General features: G+C 40.8%; 1 protein-coding gene across 4 annotated transcripts in view; it reads left to right on the forward strand.

The window, feature by feature from the left end:
* The window catches only part of sept9b (septin 9b), a 70,274-nt gene that overhangs the window by 25,648 nt on the left and 19,251 nt on the right, over positions 1-25,375 (forward strand). For 3 of the 4 annotated variants that reach the window (XM_046410730.1, XM_046410722.1, XM_046410713.1), the window contains exon 2: positions 2,614-3,294. In XM_046410730.1, the coding sequence (XP_046266686.1) occupies positions 2,614-3,294 (681 nt within the window). Of the gene's footprint in view, positions 1-2,613; positions 3,295-16,331; positions 16,479-25,375 lie in introns of those variants that run through there. The other variant, XM_046410739.1, reaches the window with a different exon arrangement.

Genomic DNA, 25,375 nt, shown 5'->3' on the forward strand with positions numbered 1-25,375 from the left:
TTTCCCTCTCTTGTTCAGCTTTAGTTCTCACATTTACATGTTTTCCAAAATGTAACTTAAGTCTACAGCAAATGTCAAGACATGTTAGAGTGTGCACGGTTGCCTAAAGTGCTGGAGCTCTCGGAGGAGGTTAAAATGAGTGCTGCGCTCGCTACTCAGTACAGTACAGCATGCATTGTAGACTTTCAGCTCCTTATGAACTCTGCAGACCAATTCTGGCAGACCAGTTTATTCTCTGGCCAGAGTTGAAAGTGGCCACAACCTTGGACTCACTCTCAGTAATCATAAAACACAAGACAGAGGAAAGCAGGGGTAAGAAGGACACAGTCCACTGGCAGTGCGGGTTTGGACACCACCAACAAATTGTGTATAATTTTTTTATGTGTACATCTATCAAAGGGTGGATTTCAAAGCTGTTTTATGGTGCCGTGCTGGATAATGACCTCTGTTCTCATCAGAACTTTAACACAGAAAGTAAGCAGTAGGAGTGTGAGAAAATGACCATGAATGGCTGTTTAATGTGTTTCTAACACTGAGGCCTTTTTTGTGCTTATTAAGGGGCATTTCATGCTTTCTGCACATGATGTAGGCACGATCTACACTAACTGCGCTGCTATCTGGATGGGCTACAGGCAGCCTTAAGAACACTTATAAAACCAGTGTCTATAGTGCAAGAATACCAAAGAGGAGAGGTAACCATGCTTTAGGGTCTATACAGATAAAAGGTTTACAGGAAGTGGTGGTATTGGTGGTGAGGGTGGGTGAGGGTGGGTGATGGTGGGTAAGGGAGGGTGGGGGTAAAGGAGATCTGTAACACAAATCATCATAAGCTCCATGAGTGAGGATCCATTTATTCATGTGGCGTACAAGAACGTTCTTGCTGTGTCCAACTAACAGGAAATAAAAAATAATACTTTGGCTCTGGTCTGGATTTTTGTCAGGGGGTATTGTATTGTATCAAGTGTCCACCATGTTGGAATGAAGCAACTTATAGCAGTAAATTAGATTAGTGGTGCTGGCTGATGTGTGTGGGGAGACAGCTTTGATGTGATTATGTTGAGCTCTCCATCCTCCATCCAGAATTTTGGCTATACACAGCAGTGGGGCGGGGGCACAGTCCACTCCCTGTGGGTGTAGTTGCTTAAAAATAAACATATATACATTCCCGTAACACATACTTGCTTGTTTTTATGAGCACTTTGAACAAAATGACATTACATGAAGACACGTGCATGGACAGACACACCACAAGCCACAAACAGATCAAATAATCAGCACTGCCTTTCGGATTGTGGGAAACAGGAGTTGTTCTTCAGGGTGTGCGTGAGCGGGCTGGTCTAACTAGTGTGTCATTATGATACCAGCTCCTGGCCTTTGGCTTGGCACAGCAAATCCACGATGGAAGTTAAATTCAAGTTGACTTTGGGCCAGGGCACTCTTCCCAGGGGGTGATTCCATCTCTTCAGTCGCTTCTTCTTGGACAGTGCAGTTATTTTCTCACGTCACAAACTAACCAAGGGGAAGGATGTGCCTCTATCTCTGTGCCCATGTTGCTAATAAACACGGAGACTTGGGATTTTTTCGCCTAAATGCTTTGCAGCGAACAGTTCTTGGCTGATTGCATGCATTATAACATGTCGTGAAAGGCTTCGAATGACTCCGTGTAAAATCCTAGGATTTTATTTTATAGCGTGCCACGCGTGTTGCATCAAAAGAATGCAGCATAACAAAAGAATTCTTGAATTGATTTGAATATGTTACACAGTATAGTGAAAAATCTGGTGCTGGTGATGAGGGATGAAATGTTATTAGATGTGTCAGGCTTAATTGCTTGTGCATGCCGTTTCCTTTGTGTTGCCACCAATTGCTTCTCCAGCTACCCCATACTTAAACCTCAGACTCTTTACAACTTGGATTTAAAAAAATCACTTTGTTTACTGCTCAGTTAATTGGTATGACCTATTTGAATATTTATTATATTGTTCCTACTTCCAATAAACAGCAAACTTGACTAATAAATTGTTTAAAAGGGAAAGATGAACTTGTTTTGGTTAAGAACATTTAACAGAGTCAATGTGCTTTCGATATTTTTTGTTCTGTTTTATGCACTGGTGGAAAGTGACTAAATACGTGTGCTCAGGGGCTGTACTTGTTTATATGAGTGTTTCTGTTATGCCACTTTGCGCTTCTACCCTTTTATCTCCTTATTTGGAAAAATTGTCGTACAAAACAATATTTCAGAAAGTGCAGCAATCCCTTTTTAAAATCTGAGATGTGTTGTGTTTTCTTAAATGCTTTTCAGTTTTCTAAAATGTTATTTTGTTTTGTGAAGTGTTGTTGTGTTCTGACCTTCGGGGGCACCCGTAACTACATTTATTTGACAGCTTTAGTAGTTACTTTGTCAGCTTCATATTTTACATAAAAAACATTTTCAAATATTTATAAAATATAATATATTGATGTGGATTAGTTGGATAAGTGGTTCCCAATTTTCAATAAAAAGAAAAAAAGCAGTGTCTGCTTTGGGCCAGATGTAATTTTGCTTTCACACTGATCATTTCAGCAGTAAAATGACCCTAAAATTGACAATTTTTCTTTGTCCCTTACATGCAGCTCTGAAGAGGTCCTTTGAGGTGGAGGATGTTGACACTTCATCTCACTCTTCCCCCGGCTCTCGTCGGACAACCAACTCGCCTCACCGAAACGCCATGTCTCCCACCAGCATCTACTACCGTGACCTGGGCACTGCCACCCAGGCCACCAACAACAACAATCTCAACTATACCCAACCTCGCTCCATCATGGGTGGAGGAGGCTCCAAGACACCTGAGCCTGTGTCACGGCGTTCTGAACTTTCCATTGATATCTCTTCCTCCAGCAAGCAGGTTGATAATGTCACCAGCCCCGCTTCCACGCGCTTTGCAACCAACAGCGCCCTGAAACGCCCTGAAGTCCTGGGCCACTCCAAGACCCCCGAGATGAGCCACAAGAGGGAGGTCACTTTTGCCAAGACACCTACTGATTCCCCAGTGATACGTCGCAATGAGGGCAGCAATAACAACAACGGCACCAGCCGGACCTCAGAGCAGAACCACGCTCGTAAGTTTGAGCCTCCGAGTCCTGGAGATGTCCGTAAACCTGAAATCAGCATCACCAGAGCTCCGCCAGAAAACAACGGCCACCACTCAGCGGTGCACCACCCACACCACCCCAACCCTCACCACAACACCATCGTCACCACCTTCCGCTGTTCCTCGCCCAGTCATGGTGGGCGAAAATCCCCCAACCCTGAGAGTAAGTCTCTTTATTCTTAACATTGCCGTCAGTCCAGCCCACATCCTCCACTCTCTATGGCTGAAATACTGAAATCTGAAATTGTTTATTGAGAAACTTAAATGTGCTCTTTGGCATTTTCTAATACACGTTTTCTAATACCTCGTGCCTCATAACTAAGATAGACAAAATGGGAACCCACTCTTTGAAAAAAACAGCCCATAGCATTATTACAGTTACCAAAAAACTCTAATTTGAAATTTGAGTTTTCTCTTTGTTACTCATAGTTGGTCATTGTTACTACCCGGCTCTTAATCTTAGTTAGTGCACCATGACATCACTTATGGTTAGAGGTGCTACAGGTATAACACTGATCATGAAGCTGATGATAATGGATTAGGATTAGGATTAGGATTCTGTAATTTCTATGTGACCCATTGCTCCAATATGTTAACATGCCTTTGTTGTTCGGTATATAGTCGCTGTGCTTTGGTGTTATGATTTAGTTGTACAGCCTGTTTGACTGTTCTAGCACAGACGTGCCAGTTTGGTGTGACGATTCCATCAGTGGAAAAGATATTTAAGTGAGTGTAATAAGAAGTTTTAAACTCAAATTAAACCAAATTACATTTCCTTCTGTGAGGGCAACAGGACAGCTTTTCACTTTTGGCTGCAAGTTAGTTTACATTCAAATCCCACTGCTTAAGAAATGTCACATTTTCCAGATAACATTTCATCTGGACTCTGATTCATTTGGACTTCTTCTTGTGACTTCCCCACTCGTGACAGACAGAAGAGTCAGACGTCTCACTAAGAACAAAGCCAGCAAGAGGAGCAGCTTGTTTGATTAGTCTGACGTGTGCACGTCAGATAGTGATTGTAATTTCCCAGTTATGGGACTAATAAAGGATTATCTTATCTTATTTTAGGATTATCTTATACACTATAACTGACCATGTCCTTGGAGGTCTGTCTGTCAGTAGAAACAGCAGACTGAACATCTGTATTTGTGGTAATCCATGTCTGTTCTTAATGCAGAACTGGAGCCGCGGTGGTTTTTGGTACGTGATGAAAGCCTAACCGTGGCAGCATCAGAACAGCATCAGTAGTATGGCAGTTATAAAGTAATTAGTGCCACAGTGGCAGTAAAACTGTATGCAACAGGAGTTACATTAGTTTCTCTTATGCAGCTTGTTACAGCAATACGCCAGAATTTGTAATTGTTTTTATATTCTGAATTAGAATTGATTCAGAATGAAGAAATATTCAAATTGATCAGTTTTCACTTTGTGAGCTAAAGTGATAAGACAAACATCAGGGACAAAGCAGCCCTCACGATACTGCATACACGTGCTGATACATGTGTCTTCCATATACTCTGTGTAGGTCTGCCTATCACGCTCCGTCACAACTACTCAACTTGAGTTCTGTAAATATGGGGGAATTCAGAATTTGTTGGTTGCTGTTTGTAAACACACCGTTAAGCAAGATAGACACCATTAAGAAACATAGTTGATTGTAGAGTCTCAATTTGCTTAAAGCTTAAAGCTGTCATATTATCACATTATCATTTGATCCTAAAAAATATTGTGATTATTGCTGCTTTTTCCATTGCTGTTCTGTCTGTTATTTATGTGCCCTTAGTCACATGCACAAAATTCGAATGCTAAAGGTATAAGGGTAAAACTGTGTTGTATTGGGATGGATAAATCATTGTCCACATATCACTACTAACCACTTTGCCAGATACTTTATAATTAGCTCTTTATGAAATATAACGATGGGTTTGCTTTCCTCTTGATTTAGGCCGGTTTATGTTATATTCTTGGTTCGTAATTTATACTTCCTGTAAGGTGAAACACTGCATATTTGGCGGATGCTTTGTAGTCAGATTTCCCACAGTATATTTACTGTCACAGTCTCTCTCTCTCTCTGTCTGTGCTTCATTGTATCCTGCTGTATCCATACAGTTTCTGCTCCATATGACTATAAATTTCTAGTCTGTGTCTGTGCTGAAGTTTTTACACGGTTCTCTTTTACACTATGGGGTTGGTAGCCATTTATGTGTCCACAGAGAGAGGCCCTAATAGGGGTCTAAATGAAGGGTGACCTGCCTGGAGGGACCAGGGCCTGTGACTGGGCCCACCCACCTTGCTGTGCTCTTAACACATTAGCACGCAGAGTTGGGATCAAATCATTGTTTTGCAAGCCACAAGTAAGCCTGAAGTCAAGTCCCAAGCCCTAAACTGAGTCTCGACCCCTGAAGTCATAAAGGTCTCTTCACTAATTGTAACACCATTTTAACAAAACGTCGTAGATTTCAGAGTTAATGAGGTGTGCGTCAGTGCACCATGAAGTCCATAAGTGTGTAACAAACTCTGACAACACAGGACTCAGACTCAGCATAGTTGTTATTCTCTGACTATTTGGTAAAAATTTTCTTTCTTCTAAGATTTACTCACCAAAAGGGAAATTTGATGCTCGGTAGATGTTATGGAGCCATGACATCAATGTTAGTTGATTCCAAAAATAAAGGAAAATAACTGATTTGTGGCACACTTTTTAAATAAGATACTTTTTAACCTTTATTCTTCTCTTAAGATATTAAGTATCTACAAGTAAAAGACTTAAGTATAACTCAAGTTTGACTTGAGTCCAAGTCGTGATTCGAGTCCATACCTCTGTTGTCAAGAGAGCTGAATAAAACAGAATAGAATCACAACACCTCACATTTCGCATCACAACAGCAGTCACAGATTTTACTGTCCCTGCGTCCTATGGGAAAAGCTGTTTGCAACACTACAAGCAATGATTATTTGGCGTTACCTTTTTCATTTTTCCATATGACTGTCAGCTGTGTTTTTGGAGTCTATTAGATAAGCTGTCTTCCTGCCCAGTTCAGTTTTTCCTGGAGGAAATGACATCACACACCATTTGTGTGCACCCACACACACAAAAGCTCGTAGAGTATCCTGTGCTTCCCTCTGTGTTCTGTCGGAGTGATCGTTTCCTATGCTGTGTGACCTCGATGCTGTGCGTTTCCTCTCTAAGGGGTCATGTGACCTAAGTTAGGCAACTTCCTTGCAAATATCCCTTCATACTTTGATCTAAGCATCACAGAGAGTGAGATACACTGGGGTGTTTGTGCAAAATGTCAGCATGGGAAAGGTTGTGGACATGCACACACATATACACACTATAGAAAGAACTGCAGTTGTTGGAAAATCACTGATAAGTTAATGCGTTGTGTTTTGACAACTTCAGTCACTGGAGGTCAGAGAAAAACACAGACTAACCATTTAACGAGAGCTGAAGCAATTAGCAGACTAACTGATGAGATGATCAGAGAAAAAAAAGGAATCAGAAACCACATTTATAATTGATTAATGAAGTCATTTTTTCAAGCAAACATGCGGACAATGTTCCCACTCCTTCAGTGTGATGATTACGGTAGCTGCTTTTCAAAGTTTACGCTAAACCTTTTGGACTGTTGGTCAAATAAAAGAACGACATCTGAAGATGTTAACTTGGGCCTTGCTATTTTTAGACATTTTGTAGACCAAAAAAGTAATCGATTAATCAGTGAGAACAACAGACAGATTAATCAATAATTAATACAATTGTTAGTTTTCCTATAGTATGCTATCATCATTAACTTAATAGATGGTTGGGTAGATCCATCATTGTAAACTTATATGGACATATGTTATTTAAGCATTTCCCAAATCATTTAAATTTTAGCCAAGGTGACAAGGTTGATAAATATAATAAATTGTAAGTTCAGTGCAATTGAAAAGAATAATTTGAAATGTATTTGTACAATTTCCATTTTCCATTTGCTGAAATGTGAAGCTGTAAAAATAGATTTAATATTTCACTCAGTTTAACAGCAACAGAGTTTCAAGTGCTGGAAGAAGCAGGTTCTGACTCCATATGTTATGCCTTCAAGTATATGTGATAAGTGATGTTTGCAGCACATGCAAGGAAAGTGACTTCAAGAAAGCTGACCATCAGGTTCACTTCAGGCTAAAGACACCAGACTCGTTCTGATTGGTATCTGGTCCGCAGACAGGGAGCCTTATCTCGACAGGCAGGACTGCTGTTCATCAGTCCACCAAACACTGCAGAAAGAAAGACCTCTATCTAAGACTTCTAGACAGAATTGGAGGAACTGTGTTTCACCTGCTGGACCTTTTGTAGCCCAAATTTGTTTTGTTCCTCATATGCAGGAAGCTTGTCAGTGCAGGGCTGCATCTAACATTTGTGTTCACTGCATTGTTTAATGTACCTTTAATGGCAGAAAATGCTGCCCATGGTGGTTTTGAACAATTCAAAACACAATGACTTTCAGTTTACCCACACATATGACAAGAAAAGCATGAAAAAGCAATATTTTTTACTACTTTTTTTGTACTAACTGATCAATTGTTGCAACTCCAAATTAATATAAACAATTGACAAAATAATTGGACTTGTGTGCATTGTTGAGATAAGTATTCCCTCTCATTATAATGGACATCTTCTCTCTTACTGCAGCTGGGCGCCGGCAGGGTCATGTGTTAGAGACCATAAACAGTGTGGTTAATCAATGGGATGATGGGACTGGTAGGTTATCATTGGGGTCACATCCAGTAACTTCATTTAACAACTCCTTTAGTGTTTTATTGTGTTATTGGCGGGACGAGGATGCTCAAACACCAGAGACAGATTTGTTTTTCACAAGTCACAGCACTAAAGAGAGTGTAAAAGAGGTATAGACAGTGCTGCTTTCTGCTTTAGGGAAGAAATGTGTGTTTAAGGGTGAGGAACAAAACAGATCTCCTGATTTCAACCTGGTGGAGTTGGAATTTGTCCTTCTATTGCCTAAATAAATAGATTATGTTGTGGATGATTTGTTTTCCTAATTGAGATGGAGTCATTATGGAATAAAGAGCAAGTGAAGCCATTTGTCTTTTATTTGGATTGACTTTCTGAAAGCGGGGAGGAGGGGCCTGCGACGGGCGAAAGGTGATTTGTCTCTGCCTGTCCGTAGGTCACAAAGGGCTCACACACACACACAAGCACACTTTCTTCATCTCAAATATTTTTGTCTTACTTTTGTTGTTTCTCGCTGACACACCTACACGAGCACACACACACACACACACACACACACACACACACACAGAGGGACCCTCAGGCGAAGGCATATCCGAGGTCAATCCTCTCCCAGTGTAATTACTCTGGACTGATCCCAGACCATTACTCAATGTGACCTGTCAGCTAATTGCCCAGAAAAAAGGGAGGCAAAGAAAAGGAAAGAGAGCTTTTGCCTACGTGCTTGTGAACTGTTGCTGACTGAGAGCAACATCATTGCTGTACTGCATAGGTGACTGCAAAACTCTGAGGCTCTGCAGTGGTCATACCTGTTAAGATCCTTGGGATCAAAATGATCTCAAGGTTTTAGTATTCCTGTGTTATCTGTATCTCACTCTGTAACTGTGTGAACAAATAAAGGCAAAAGACTGCAATAACAGAGGATCAGTGGATGTGCAAGTGAGGTTGGAAGCCTGATAACAAATCTAAAGTCATTCCTCTCATGGTTTGGAAGTAAATCATCATTATCTTTTATGAGTTCTCAGTGGAGTCTACAAATTCGGTTTTCCAAATTAATGATTCAGAGCAAGTTGCAATTAAATGAACGTTTGTTACTGAAGCTTTTGTTACACATAACGGTGAAACAAGTCCTTACTTTGGATCCTCGTTAATGATGTGATGTGATATATTCGTTCATTCACAACCCTGTTTTTTTAGCCAGATGTAAATGTTGAAAATTCATGGTTCACTGTAGCAGGTGAAAATATATAAAGATAGAAGGCCCTTTTAGTCACAGTATGGTGGTCACAGCATAGTGTTCTTACACTGAGGCACAGATTGTCCCTGACCATCTTTGACTTTGCTGCCAAATAATGTTGCTCACTAGAAGTCTTTCAGCCTTCGGTATGTCTGACTGTTTTATCTGATAAATGCCCTAGAGTGCAAACAGTGACAAGTGTCACCTCTTATTATCTTGAGTATGACTTTTTTTTGTGTGTTCTTGTGTGACTTTTCGTGTGTGTGTTTTCTGAACAATCCACCAGGGGGCAGTGTGTGACAGGTGGAATCTGTTAACACACAGAACCTGACTGTATTTCCTGATTTATGAAGCCATTTTCACTTACATAGCACTATTTAGATGAAAGATGTTATCTTCAGTACTTTCTTTCACAGGACAGGATTTGACAAAGCTGTCTCTAACATCTCCAGGTTCACAAGCTTGCAGCGCACTGGTGTATTGCTGCAGAGATGCATCCAACACACAGATGTCATCCTTTTTCTGTTTATATTTTATTAAGGTTTTTAATACTCCCGTAAATCAATGGGCAGACACATATTCAAAACAATGTCTTGCAACTCTTTGAAGTGAGTGGACACTAAGAGAACTGGACATGAAAGGTTTTCCTTTTTATGAATGTCATACATTGCAGGAGAAGGGAGGAGCTGACAGAAATGGGAAAGCATCAGCCCCTCTGTCCCAGATAAAATACACCCCCCCCCCCCCCCACACACACACACACACACACACACACATATCCCCTCTCCCCTGATAAGGCTTTCGGAAGTTGAAGTTTACATTGAGCAGCTGGGGGAAGTCAAGAGTTAAAGAACTTTCCCACCACTGCACAAAGACCTTTGTCCTCTTCAGTCATCTTGGCAAATGTCTTTATTAAAACACTCACAAGTTTCTCTTTACATACATGTAAAAGCACATACAGTTTCAAACACAAACACACATTCACACACACACACACGCAAAGAGAGAGAGAGAGAGAGAGATCCAACCCACTTCCTGTCATGACACTGGAGATGTGACATTTCACAAAATTATCAAACTTTGACTTCTACACACAGACACACACACACACACACATGTACACGCCCATAAAACCTTTATCAACCTCTTCCATCACTGTAAGATAAAAGACAAATAGAGGATATGGGCCATCAGAGCTTGATGAAGCAAACACAGATAACGTTTAGTCTCAGCTGTCATTATCTTTATTTAACTGGTCATCTTTGGGTGAATCCTCCCTCCTCTTTACCCAGATATAAGCCTCGGTTGTGGTTCCTTTGTCCAAGAAACTGATGAGAAAATCATGTCCCTTATCTTGGCCATGGAAATGAGCAAATGAATCCAGAGTGATGTAGAGTCTTGAAATGGAAAAAAAACACCATGCCAGCACGAGTGAGTGTTTTTCATTTTTCTTAGTGTCATCAATCAGGCATAGTTGAACTGAAAAAATGAGGAACTGCATATTTTATATGACGCTTTATCTAACTGCACTACTATGTAAATGTCTATCATAAAAAAAATAGGCTTATGCTTATGCTTTTTTATCTTTAACATATTCACACAGTTAAATGTCTGAATTTGAGTGACCAGTCTGCTAACTGCTTATATCTACATTGATATTGGTTTGTAATAAAGAAAGGTTCATTTGAGGTCAGTTTCTTTCTCCACATTCTCTGCTAATGATGTTTGACCCACTTCTTGGCTGATAGAGAGCATACTGGAAGGACAATAATTGTTTTGTGAGTGTGTGTGTGTGTGTGTGTGTGTGTGTGTGTGTGTGTGTGACAGACAGATGGTCATTTGCGCCACAGTCCTGCCATCTGCTGAAACAAGTAGATGAGAGTAGATGAGGGAGCAGAGGGAGTCTTGTGTGAGGTTGTGTATAAATGTAATGTATAATGTTCTTTATGTAACTTAACTGATAACACATTTAATTGTGTGTTGTACTGAATGATGATATAGTAGCTTTTGACCATTTTACATCGAATTAAAGCTCCTGCACTCCACTCCTCTCACACTGTTGGACTAAAAAACAATCAATATCAATGCAACAGAACCATATATATAACCATATACCATAACCATATATTCTTTTTTTCATTCCTTCTTCCTTGTCAAAACCTGGCACCTGCGTTACCTACAGTGCAAGCTGTCTGCAGGATATAAAGGATATAAAAATCCACTGTTCGAGTATTTTTGTTCCATAGATAAAAAAAAATCAGTCCGGAGTCTACGGATACATGAGTGACACAAAAACAGCAGGATGTGTTACCAAGTTACTGTGTAAACATCATGGTCCACTGGGCAGCGATGAGGTGATGCTGAAGTGTAGTTTTGGTGCTATTTACTCTGTTTCCAGGCTGTCAGCTCTGTAGATGTGAAATTCAAACTCTCTTCTGTATTCCAGTAGGGAGCCTGTCAGCACATAAGCAGCACAGTGTAAAGATAAACCGAAAGGAAAAGAAAAAAAACATTTACTGTTTAATATAGCAGTGTGTAGCAGTTCAAGGCAGAATGGAAGTAAAGTACCTTTCCTGTTAATAATCGCATTGCCTCTTTTGCACGTAAGTAGCATCACCTATCGCACCTTGTAGATAAATGTTGTAGATCAGCCAAGTGAGGCTTGTGCAGATGTGCTGCTTAGCTGACTGATTGGTCCCTCAGTTGGGAATTTACCCATACGGATTTATTGAATCATAATGTTACTCAGGTCTTAGCTTTGCAATAATTGGCACAGACCTTTAAAAGCACTTAGAAACAGAGCTGATCTGAAACAGGATCGTACGCCATAATTGAAATTCGTAGTGTTAATTTAAGGATTTAGAGAATATGACTGCAGCTTTTGGGGTATACGGGCAATTAGCTGCTTCATGTGCTGAGAAAAAACCTTGGCAATGGAGCCTGGAGGATCTTTAGGTGAACTTTCACCTCCTGTTTTGACGGGTATGAAGAGCTTTGTGATGCTACGCAGCAGACTACAGACATCATCATCACACATCATCATCACGGGAGGGAGAGCGAGGAAGCTTATTTACAACTGAAGATTTGGGGAAAAGGGCAAGTTGCCTTGAATAAGCTGTTCTGTTTTACACACTGGCACAGTATAATGCATTATTCGGTGGAGGACTGAAGTACTTTTCCAATGTGTTCTCCACTCCAGGAAATTCTAAAATGATGGTTTATCATCTCTAAAAACAGAAAATCTCCCTGTCTCTGTATCTGCTTCTCCGTATCTGCACATGGAAGGTTTGTATTATAGATAATTAGCTTCATAACTGGGTTAGATGTTTCTGGAAGACATGCAGTGACCGCACAAGGAGTTTAATCACAGAGCTCCCTCCATCCTCGCTCTTCTTTTTTGGAGTTGAGTCATCCCTGTCCCTTGCCTCTGCAGATCTAGCAAAGGGCCAGGGATTCCCCAGAAGGCCGATCCCTGGAGTCACTGTGTTTATTGTTCATCAGGGACGGCTTTGACTCCAGAACATCAGAAATAGAGACTGCATGTTTGGTGTGCATGGACTGGGAAGTTAGTTTAGCTCAACTACAGAATAGTGAAAATTTGAATAGTAGCTACCACATAGACAAAACACAGAGGCTGGGAAAGAGTCAGAGGCCTTCTTGCCTTATCAGATATTTTTTTTTTCCTGATAAATTCTCCTGGAAGCAACAGAGGGGAGAGACAGAAAAGGGATGGCAGGAGAGATAACTTCTACTCACAGTGAGATGTACAACAACCACGAGATCGAAACCCTTTGTGAGTACTTGTTTGGTTGTCTTTTCTGTCTGTGGGAGAGCTTGACTGTTGACTCTGCAGAGGCAAGAGGGACAACTGGTTTCCATTAAGGCTAATCAGTCTGAGGCATGATGTATCCTGTCGTTGATGCACAGAACATTTTCCCCATTTCTTTCTTTTAATTTTATTGCAAACCTCTGTTTGTGTTTAGTTGAAACAAATCTGCTTATTGGATGCTATTCCACTCTTCCTCTTGTTTCTTTCTTACAAGCTGAATAAATACCGTAAGTCTTCACCTAAGTATTTCTGTACTGCGAGATTTTAAAGAAACATTGCTTGTATGTTAGTTTAAATACTACTCGTTCTTTCTGTCTCTCTAAGTCCTTGATGCAGTGTTAAGCAGTCCAGCTGTTAAAGCTTTGCCAGTTTAAAACAGTCCAAAAGACAGTGTAATGCAAACACTTGCCCATAAACAAATGATCTGACCACAAAAATCTGGCCAGTTTATGTTCTTTGAGGTCATCATTATAATAACAGCACAGAGTTTTTCCTCTCTTAGTGCAGTAAAAAGCTGATGAAAGGCAAACACAACCATGAGTTATTGTGACCCTGAGATAAAATGTGCAAGCTGAGGGTCTGGAGGAGTCAAGTATTTACTGTCAAAGTGTGAAGTAGCCCAAGATACACAGATTAATCCATCTGTGCTGTTAATGTGTGTTCAGTGATTTCAGCCAGAAGGGGGAGGTTGAGCCTTGGAGGCCACTTCGGGGTGTTGAGATAAAGTATCCTCACTCCACACATGCTGTCTCCATTTGCACCAGAGGGAAGCAGAGCGACCACAGCAGAAAAACACAACAGGAAGTCTCCAGCAGACCCATCTTTCCCAGTAGATATGCAGGCCAAGCCAGATGTTCTTCTCTCTCCCCTTCTCGCTCTTGCTCCTTACTCTTCCAACCACCGCGACCCACTCCCTCCTCCTCTCTCATTTCTGTTTTTCTTTTGCCTCCTCTTTCACTCACTTCCCCACTTCTTCTTCCTTTCTACCCTTTCCTCAGCTTTCCCCTTCTCTTGGGGGACACTGTGTCACTGAGTCTCTCAGGCCGCTGAATCATGGAGGTGACTCTATAAATCAGCTTCATATGTGCCCTGTCCCGATTTGGTGGCCTTCAGCAATGAGCCCTGACTTCTGGGCCAATCAGAGAGCTCTCCAAATGGGCCTCACAGCATGCCAGTCATCATCACTGCACGTTAGTCTTAAATTGTGCCGCCAGTCCACATGATTTGACTCTGTCAAATGTTTGAGGCAAAATGGCTGCAGTGTTTCAGAAGAAAAATAATGAAAGACAGCTACATCCCCTTAATTTGAGCTTTGCAGAGCTGCAGTAAGAACATGACTTACAGCAAAACAATCTGACTCAGACAAACCTTTGTAAGTAAATGCTACGAGGGTTTCTGAAACGTGTTCCTGTTCTGTTATGATTACAATATGACATGCAGACACATAAACATACATACTATAAGACCCCTGCCTTACACAGTTACTGAGCTTTGATTCTGATTTATTTGCCCTCATTTTTTTGCTCAGAGATCTTTGATCTTTGGTTCCCACAAGAGGAAATAGCAGCTTGAGACACTGGCAACGTTGTTTATTGTTTAGTAAGAGATATATGGAAAATGTTTTCTTTGCTGAAAAGGGATTTGCAGCAGGAATTGTCAGACTTTTTGCCAAAAATGGCTGTTCCTATAGGCTTGAGGGACAGTTTTTTTTGTTTCCACACTGTAGATGACAGATTTAGAAACCTCATATGAGGAAAAAAGATTTTGCTGATGGAAAGTCCACTGCTACAGCAGTGATGGTGGAATCAAAGCCATCAAAATGCCATCAAGTCAAGAGGCTATAGATGTCTATAGCTGTTCATACATAGTCAACAAGAAAGAAAGAAGAAAAAGAGAAAGAAATTATATTAAAGCATATTGAGCAGAGCAGGTTATGTTACGTGTCAGTTAAGTAACCTGTCTAAACGCAGAATTATTCAGTGGTAAATCAACTACATGATTTTCCAATAGTACATGAGACGTGTAACACTTCAAAATGGAAACTGATAACAATACTGAATACGCTCCAACAGTGTGATATGAACACACATTTACGTTCACAATGAAATGAAACCACAGCCAACTGTTGAGTTCAGCTCCAGCTTCGGCAGGAAGGAAGCATATTCTGCTGAATGTTACAAAAAACCTCGCTCAGCCTGTATGCTGATGGAAAAACAAAGTTGAGCCATGTCAACAAAGGAACAAATTAATCACTCTCTCCTTCCAGTCAGGCAAGATCAAATCCATTTTATGAGCAGAATCTTTCTTTAATCCTAAAGACTATTCTCAGAAAACATCATGTTGACTATTTTTGCAGTCAGCGGGCTGGCTGTGTTGTGGGTCAACTGGGACACAGGAAGCACACCAGAGTCATACATATTTCCAGAGAACATTTAGATTTAGGAACCACTCTTATCTGTTTTGCAGCCAATACTGACTTCAGTGCAGCTTGATTCATTGAAGATGTTGGTTTATTTTATATCTTATATTTTTGTACACTGTGGGGAAGAAGGTCGCCACAGCAAAACAAAGACAGTGAAATCACAATTGCAGCACATAGCATTTAAAATCATAGTGGACAATCGGCTATGTTTGGATTTTAGTCAGGAACTTTTATCTTTAACACAAATAGTTTGACATCTTGGGAAATATGCTCATATTGTTATGTGATTATTTGCTGTAAAAGATTGATACCACTCTCATGTTTGTCTCATAAACATGAAGCTACAAAGCTACTTAGCTTAACGTAAAAAGGTAAAATCCATGGAGTCTTTTTATCTGTATAAGGTTACCAAGCAAGGAAGTTATACACCCAACTAAACACTAGTCCGGGACCTACCCTCTGTAAAAATGCTCCACATTCCCAGTCTTTATGCTAACTATGCTAATCACCTCCTAGCCATAACTTCATATTTAGATATGAGGATAGTTTCAATCCTCTGATCTAACTCTCAACAAGAAATGTCATCCTAGGCCTCTACCTTTAAATAAGTTTGTTCTTGTCTAATCAGACGAGACACACACACACACACACACACACACACATCCAATACCATCTTAGGTGAAACAAAGCCATGGGAGGGAGAGAGCAGATGGACACACACAGGGGCAGAGAACTAAGAAGGTTATTGCCTCTTGTCTTGTGCACAACACTCAGACAAACGACACACTGCCATTATAATGAAAATAAATATTTTTTTGCAGTTAACATTGTCTTTCATTTTGATTAAACTGCACACACAAACACACAGAGATCCTCCGGTGTACTTGATCCACACGTGGTTTCAGATAGCCTGCTGTATCCACAATGTTCTCCATTCACTTTCTCTGAATGAGGGGTGTGACTGCCCGAATGCCTTCCCAGCCACTTGGGATGGCAGTCACATGACTGAGCTGTGGGCGTGGCCAGAGGAGCAGCAACAGCAGTAGTCAAGCCTCACCAGCTGGAGTGGTGATTGAGAGAGGAAGAGAGTGGGAGAGGAGAGAAGGAGAGGAAAGGGTTGGGTGAGTTGTTGTTTTTTATGTTTGCCGTGTGCTTTTCTGTGTTACAAGGAGAGCTGATGATTTTGGAGAAAGGAGAAAAAGGGGGGTAAACGAGAGGGGGGAGAGAAAGAGAAGGGGGGGGAGATGTGGTGGTGCTTTGAGGCAGTTGGTGTCAAACTTAGTTGGCCAGGTGTCTCATGTGTGCTGTATGGAAAATGTTTTTTTTTTTAAGATTGAGATGTGGTCAGTGTTTTGTGACAGGAGATCTGTGGAAAACTTTAAGTACCCTTGTACTTTAACATTTCTCATATTTTTTCTGTTTTTTTCTCCATTGTTCAGCCATCAGGGAGTGTGGAGGGTGAGCACCACCACTCCCCCCCTCCCTCTCATGCACACTCCTCCTCCCCTATCCTTTTCTTTCTCCCTTTCCTTCCCATTGTGTCTTCAGCTCCAGAGCATGCATGGATAATCAATCTGCCATAATGGGACAAAGTGTTGGCCAATCGGGATAGCTTCTATTACTCTTAAAGTCTCAGGGGTCTGAGGCTCTCTCTGGTCATGTTTTCTCCTTTAGCCTCAGTTCTCGTCACATCAGGCAGAGTTTGCAGCCTGACTTTGATCCAGTGCAGTGGATTAGCCAGGCACTGATGGAGTCAAGCTGTTTTGACATGATTTAATTTTGACAATCCCTTGTGTCCGCTCTCCAGAGAGTTTGTTGCCAAGTTCAAGGAGAGTTGAAGAGTCGGAACAGGTCAGATTTTCGCTTTGAGTTTTGCTCTTCCTCAGGGAATTGTAAAAACTCCTCTCTTCTCAAACTCTTGTCAGTTGCTTCTGGTGGGAAGAAATTAGGTTGTGGTTAGTTATTTAACTGTAATTGTATGCCTTGGAGGCCTGCAAAACCTTTGAAACATCAACTATCTTCCATGCTTTCAGTGCATTGCATGGTCTGCTTTTACCCAACTTGCAGTCTGATGGCTGAATAGTTGCTTTGTTGGATGCTGCACCCAGAGGTCCCAGTCAAGTCTTTTGTAAAGTAAGATATCGTTGCTTTGCGCATACCAGCCACAGTATACCAGAGACTGAGACTGCTGCCTAAATAAAATGCACTTTGGTGGTTCCCAATAAGTCACTGTAACAGCATCTCAATACTAAAGAGCATTATTGAATTAAGAAATTAATTTGGATGCATTTTCCCACAGTAGCCAGCCTGCGGTGCCAGTGTGCTGGAGCTTAACAAATCCCTAATGCTGCCTCATATCTGATTTACATAAAGCATCATTCCATTATGCTTCACAATAGGCACCAGTCGAAGCTACTCAGCCATTGTTTGCTTGTTGCTAATCACATTAGCTAGCTGATAATAAGTACCACAGATAATCAAAGACAAATCAACAAAACTCAATCAGCCACAGACATCAGCAACACTTCATTGAGACTGTTTTGCAGTCTTGTTGTCATAACATATCATTAGCAATCCTATCCTCTCAGAGTTTTTATTTTCTAGAGACCTTAAATGCCAGAAGATATTTTGTGCTGCAGGTACAAAAGTTTCAGATCTAACTCTTCAAAGCGAAATCCAACCCTGTGCAGAATTAACCTGTTGTTCCCATCACGTTGGACACTTTAGTACACTTTTGGCTCATGTCTTTGACCAAAGAATTTGCCCTGAAGGCAGCAGAGCCGAGAGTAGGAGAGGCATGAACATGTTTTACAGTAAACAAGCAGACTGTTTGTCTGAAAATATTTTGTCCCTCATCACAGTATGTCTTCATAGTCTCCAAGCTAATTGTATCCATGTGTGTATAATCTCATAAGGCCTTCGATTCCTTTTCCATCAGCAAGTGAAGAATGTTGTTCTTATGTTGCTTTTTGGTTTCCCTAATCAGCACACTGAAGTAGAAAATTATAGCGGGCTTTCACAAGTACGCTAGTTAGTCAGAGGGGAACAAACACAAAAGGGCTGTAACAAACAGTTTGAAGCTTTATTCAGAATGCTGACGTTTTAATTCTGAATATTTCATAGATTTCATATGATTGTGGTGTTTATTACAACTTCAACAACGTCCACTGCCTTAACATAGCTCTACTTGCTTACTGGTGCAGCTCCAGTCTGTGCATGCCTTCTTCTTTACCTGTCTGTGGCACAGTATCCTTCAGTCCTATTGATAGGCCATTATTTGGTACATTAAACCAATCAGATGAGCAGGACATTGAGTGGCACTACAGAGTGATAACCACAGACAGACAGACAGAGGCGGCTGTATTGGACAAATTACATTCATGAAAGAGAGTTGATTTAATTTTTTAAAAAAGTCTAACTGATCTAAGAATTATTGTATTCAAACTGGGATTGCGTTTGAGGATTTTTTTTTTAAGGTGATGATCTTGTAAATATGATAGCTGACATTCAAAGCTTAATTCAAAAACCTCCTCTGAAGCTTTGAATGTGGAACAAAAAACACATTCTGTGCAGCCCTACAAACACATTTTGTATCACTCTAGCTGCCCACAGTGGGAGGATGTTTTCTGCTCTACATGTACGCCACAGAAGGGAGGAAGTCAGACATATCATATCTTCTTAGGGCTGACAGGCTGTGGCGGTATTATGCCTCAAGGCATTATGGGTCATCCATCACAGTGTTTTCTGATTCTGGGATGATAATAAGAATGTACAGAACTCGGTCTCTGGCTCGCACAAACCCTGTGTGGTTATTATAACTTTAGAAGCAATTATTAAATACATAATTGTCATACTTGTCACTACATATTTATGTTGGGATCTCTAGCCATGTGCTCATGAGAACAATAGAGAGGCCTACATGTAACCCAAGAGACCTGAACTAGAGTGACTGACCGTTAGAGACGCACACATAGTCATAAATCCTGAATTCAAACTCAGGACCGGCACAGACATTGGCTGTGGTCCAGCCATCTCCACGGGGGTCCGAGGTGACGTCACTCAGGTAATAAAAGTTCACTGCGACCCTCAGTTGTAGCCTTTTCCCCGTGCGTGCTGTGACAGGGTGGTGCCCCGATTTTTATGTGTATAAAGGATACACTGATTTTGCTTTAATGATTATTCCCCATAATCATTGACTCTCTTTTGCCAATAACCAAATTGCTCCTACTAGTGCACAACATTTATTTGTGCAAATAATTGTAAAAATAATTTGGTTTCTACACAGAAGTTTAGAGACGTAAACATTTTAGATGACATGCAGCACAGTTGTCATGCACCTCTTTTTTGTATCTCTTGAGTTGCTTGGTTTCTTACACTTTATTGTAAAGTGAAATAAAACAGTGAACTGAAGAAGAGAACCAATTAGTGGTACATGTTATGGACAAATTAGTGGTGTGACTAAGAAGATAAACTACACAGTGTTTCTCATCTCCTTTCATTAAGCGCTCTGCAGCATCCAGCACTGAAATATTTAAACCAGCTGGCCACTTTCCCACCTCATACTTGGTAGTCTGCAGCTTGGGCTCTGTTATCCTTTTGCCTATACCAGTTCCCCTGTTGCAGCTGTGGAAGGGTCTGTGGCTGGACCTTCCTTGTACCCCTTCCACATTTCTCAGAAATGTTTGGGTTGTGGTCAGTTAGCTTACAGAACTGCAGGCTCTTACAATCACCACAATGACTGCCCTGCTGGGCTTTGCTTTCTCAGTTTCTCAGTCTCTGCTTACAGCTATCGATCCAGACTGTGTTCACTCATTTGGCATTTTTTAAGCCCATCACTGCTATTGTAGCATTTATCTCACGTCATCTCTCCTTGGCCATGCACTTTACCTCAGTGACCTTGCATCTACAGCTCTTTCTCTCCCTCTTTCCTCACTCTTCCACTCTTTCCCCACAATCTTTTTGAGGTGTTCTGGCACAGGTCATTATCTGCTCTCCCAGAAGTTTCCTTGTGGAGAGCTGTATTTCAACACCAATCGGTACCATCTGCTTTGCTCCGTGTAAGGCCAGGGGTCGCATTCTCAGTGGGCTGAAACAAGTGACAAGGCGGAAAGATGAAGTGTGCCTGTGGCATTCTTCAGACCTTTTCTGAAGTGAAGATGTGTGTTCATGTCAGCTGTAGCCATCACCAACCTCACAGAACCTCATCGTCTTACATGACAGATAGTTGTTATGGTGTAGAAACGCATCAGGGTTTTTAATTGCCACGTTCCTTCAGCATCAAAGTACGGATGAAGGATTGACCGAGAGGGATTTCTTCTTGGATGTAGATAACTGCTCAGTGTGAATCTCCTCAGTCCTCCCAGCTCCCTTCTGTCGACCTCACTCTGTCACTACCTACTGTAAACACACCATCATGTTATCTCCCTTAAACAGAATGCAGCGTAACACGAAGATAGTTGCTCATGCTCCTTTAAAAAAACATGCACTGACACTTGGGTTGATACTGAAGTCATCGCTCCAGGGAAAAACTAAACTAAAACCAACCTTTAAACTGACACAGAAAATCACGACTGCGAGGACTGCCACAATATAGTTTCATATCCTTCTTGTCAGTTTAACCTTGTGGCTGCTGTTCCTGTGTCTGATGACGGCTGAAGCTGCCACTATTTTTATTGTTAATACTTTCACACTTACTTACCAAGTGCCCCTGCAAGTTAGCACAAATGATTTAATGTCTTGTCTTGGTTCCTTCAAGGCGATTTCCAAGTCTCGGTATTCTGTAGCTAATGCTGTTGTTTTACTTCCAAGCCAACACTGCTAACCAGTAACTATCACTTCCCCTGATCGTCCAAGTTTATGTTCAGCGCAGTTGTTGTTGTCTGGAACCATTTGAAGTATTTAAAAAAAAACAAAACATTTTATCAAATTATGTACTGGCATGACATAGGTTTTTTTTTTGCCCAGCCGTATTTTAAGCACATTAAAGCTTCTATGATCAGAGCATTTGTCTCTCTATAGTACAGCAGGTCACACCTACACTCAAATGCACTGTGAGTGGGTAAGCCATCCATTTCCAGTACATGCTTTGCATAACAGACTTTGTGTCACAGTTTGGGGTAAGTCACTGTTGCACTTTGCTCTCACTAAATGTGTTAGTGCCATTTCTCATTATCAGGAAAATAAGCAATTAGATTAGCACTGGAAATAGCAGTGATGTGTTTAAATTGAAACTGAAATGAGAGGCGACATGTGTTAATGTGCTTTTGTCCCAGGTTGAGATGGTATATTTCTCATTTGAGACTCTCATTCTTTACCTGACAGTGCTCGTAAAACTACTCCATAAACATTTTAGATCATATTAAATTATGCATATGTTAATCCTGTATTCATATGACACACTTACGACTGCCTGTAAACTTTTGTACTTCCTTCTACTTTCTCGATTTTCCATCCATCTTCTCATCTAGACAGCAGCAGGCATAAAACTTAATGATCTCTTCCTCTTTCAAGGAGCCACCAAAGGACCAGTGGAAATGTCATCAGCGGTTTAAAAAAATATTTGAGACAAGAAAAATAGAGGACAGTAACTGAGAAACATTCTCACATAGACTCATGCAGACACACTCAGGAAGGGGAAGTATGCACCTGAACGGCACCAGGGCAGAGATTCAGGGGTTTCGCCTCATGGGAACCACATTTTTTTAAAAAAAAAAAAACTAGCCGAGCTTTCAAATTGCAGGCAGTGTTTAAGAGCTGTCAGTAATGGTGTATAAGTGGAACAACAGACATGTTACCTTCTTTTCCTGATGCACACCCCTTAAAAATTGACTCCAAACTGTGGCAGCAAGGGGAAGAAAAGCAAGTACCTTGTCCACCTGCAAGCATGAAAATATTGTGCAAGAGCAAGATGTTATTTTGGTGAAATATACAATTATGAAACAGAATGTTTCCTATAGTTAAAAGTTGGGTGCCCCATCAACGTTGTCATTGAAAGTTAGCATTGTTTGCTAGAAGTTAAAAGGTTTCATTTTATCCACTCAGCTCAAAATAACATTCAGGAGACTCTTGTCTTTGGTACAGACCCACTATGTGATGAAGACTTGGACATAATTTGCAGTTTAGTAGATTTCCTCAAAGATTAGGTTACATCTCTTCATTAGTTAACCGTTAATTAATGTCGAGGTTGCATTTCCTCGCAACTCTATCCTGCATGATGGCAGTGCAAATTTCCAACCCATTTATCATGGAAGTGGAGCCAAACAAACATCAGTATGCACATTAAAACAATATGCAAAATTTGCGAAAAGAATTGTAAATGTATAATCCAGAACTGAAAATAAACTATGGTACAGTATTAAACCAACCCCCCCAAACACACACACACACACAGTTTAAATAGTCTGGCTCATCTGCACTGATTACATGTTGTGCATACCATTTTACTGATTTCTTTAACTCTCTGTCTCCTTCACCACCTGTTTTCTTTCCCTTTCTGCAGAGCATACCAATATTGTCAGGACTGTTAAACACAGAAAACTGAATATCTTTGGCTTTTAGGAGGCTCCTCAAGAAGACAATGACGGCTTTGTTTCTGGCATTTCTGGCACATTCAAGTTTAACTCAGTGAATATTAAATGTAGGGCTGGATGTGATGTGTCTAATGGGATTTTAATGAAGGGTTTGAGAGGGGAGTGTTGAGTTATGCTTGCGTCTAGAGTGGGAAGGGGATTCTCTGCTACAGCAAAATAGAATTGTATCTGATGGAAGGAGAACATTGGTTTTAAGGAAGGAACAAAGTGGGTTTAAAGCTTCATGATGGTTGTTGATATGTCAGCTAAATGTCACATACTTTTTAAAGTAGAAGCATGATGCATTACTTTCTTGTCAAAGTTGAGGCCAGCCAAGAATTCTACCTGAAACAAGTTTTCTGGTCTCCACTGAAGATGTTTTCCAAGAAAACTTTCTAACTTCAAGAATGTACAATTTATTGCTTTTGTCCCACTTAAAATAATGTAATGGTGACAACTGAGAGATTTATTGTCCTTGGATTTGTGCTGTTTTTCAAAAGCTTATACACAGACACAATAATTGCACTGATGCTTATTAATTATTTATTTTACCCTTTATTGCACTGGTATTGTGCAATACAAAGGGCATCATAAGGTTGAAAAATATGAAAAGGCCTCTGTGACTCGCAATCTCCGTTACAGTTCTTCCCAAAGGTGTTGGATGAGGTTGAGGTCAGGACTCTGCGTTGGCCAGTTGAGTTCTTCCACATCAAACTCATCCAGCCTTGTCTTTATGGACTTTGCTTTGTGCATTTTTTTGCTTTTGTAGCATTGTCCAAAATGTCTTGGTATGCTGAAGTATTAAGATTTCCCTTCAGTGGATGCAAGTGGCCCAGCCCAACACCTGAAAAGCAGCTGCATTCCAATACTTTTGCCCCTATGGTGTATATCGTCCCTTCCTGGTGAATGTCCATGTCTTACAAACTCCATGACCTAACTTTGTGATGTAGGCTCTTTGTTGATTTAAGCTCAAGGTACATCATCAAGGTTAATTTCTCAGACTTGACGAAGTTCCCTTCAGAGCCACAGAAATCATCATACAAATGTTTTCTCATGTTGAGTAGTACTCCTTGAAACAAGACATTTATGCTTAAAATTGGTGAAGTACCCCTTTGCTTATAAACTGTTCTGTTGCAGATATAAATGCTGTGGTTTTATCTGCTGTAACGCTCTTCAGTGACAAAAAGGAAACCAAAAGTAATGCAGATAAAAACGCACAATAGAAACTTTTTATAGAGTAATAAAGGAGTGAAGTGAAAGCACTTGAAAATACAGCAACTTTTCACCAGCAGAAATGATCTTATACACTGCAGACTGGAACAAACAGAATGTTTTCATCTTCAGAAATGTAAAGATACATACATCAGTACCAATGAAAGTCAATTTTAAGTGCCCTCATTGGAAAATAAAGGACCAGAGTTATCTCTTTGATGGGATCTCTCCAGTCATGCAAATAAAAAGCCTGAGCTCGTCTCCATGCTTTAAACAAACCTCTCGGATCAGCAACTCCCAAAGTGCTTCTTTTGCATGTCACAGGGCCAAAAAATTGCTCTGCTTAGTGTATTCATTGGAGGCAGTCATCACATATAACATCTGTTTGCACTTAAACAAAGCTGTTATCATTTGGAGAATTTGTATTGATGAAGGAAAATTATAGCAGGCCAAATATTTTGATGTGTTTTCTCATTGAGGGGTCAGTGTAGGATCACAGATGCACCTGTTTAGCCCTCTGCACTTGTCCAGTTCCCATATTTTTCATTCAAATGAACTGTGCACCCACTGGCTTCCTGTGTCTTTTTTTTTTTTGGCTTCAGTTAAAGAAAACATGGCTCTGTCTCACATGTCTGCTACATTTTTCTATTTTGATGCCACTGTTGGGTCAGTGTCGTTCGGATTTAACCGTTGAGACCGCTGAGTCGTGATCTGAGTCATGCTGTACATCTCTGCTCATTTGTAATGAGGTTACTCATCCAAAATGGTCATTAATGCTTTTGTTTGGAACATCGAATGAAGATCTGACTCATGAAGGAACACGCAAGGAGGCTGTTGTGGATGAAAGGTGTAAAGCTGTCACTCTGTCACATAAATAACGATGTGAAAAAGCAGTGAGAGATAATTGCCAAGGGCTGGCTCATTCTTTGACCTGAGAATGAAAGCGGTGTCCTTAGGAAGCAGTGCTTATGAAAATGAAAGTGCACAGTTGGACCTTATGAAAAAGAGAAGTGAATCGTGATTGTGAGGCTGGGCAACGTGTTTTGCTCTGCTGGCACAGCCGTTGTGTTCTTCCTTTTTCCGTTGCTTGTGTTCATGCATATTTCGCATTTGCAAGTTCTTCTTTCTACGCTTGTGTGCTTGTCTCTGCTAGAGTGTGACTGTTTGTCTATTCTTAGACAGCAGCCATGTAAGCTAGCAGATGGCTCAGGGCTGGCATGGTCATAGTGGCCAAAAGG

The sequence above is a fragment of the Scatophagus argus genome, chromosome 2, assembly GCF_020382885.2.
Source record: "Scatophagus argus isolate fScaArg1 chromosome 2, fScaArg1.pri, whole genome shotgun sequence".
Taxonomy (NCBI): domain Eukaryota; kingdom Metazoa; phylum Chordata; class Actinopteri; family Scatophagidae; genus Scatophagus; species Scatophagus argus.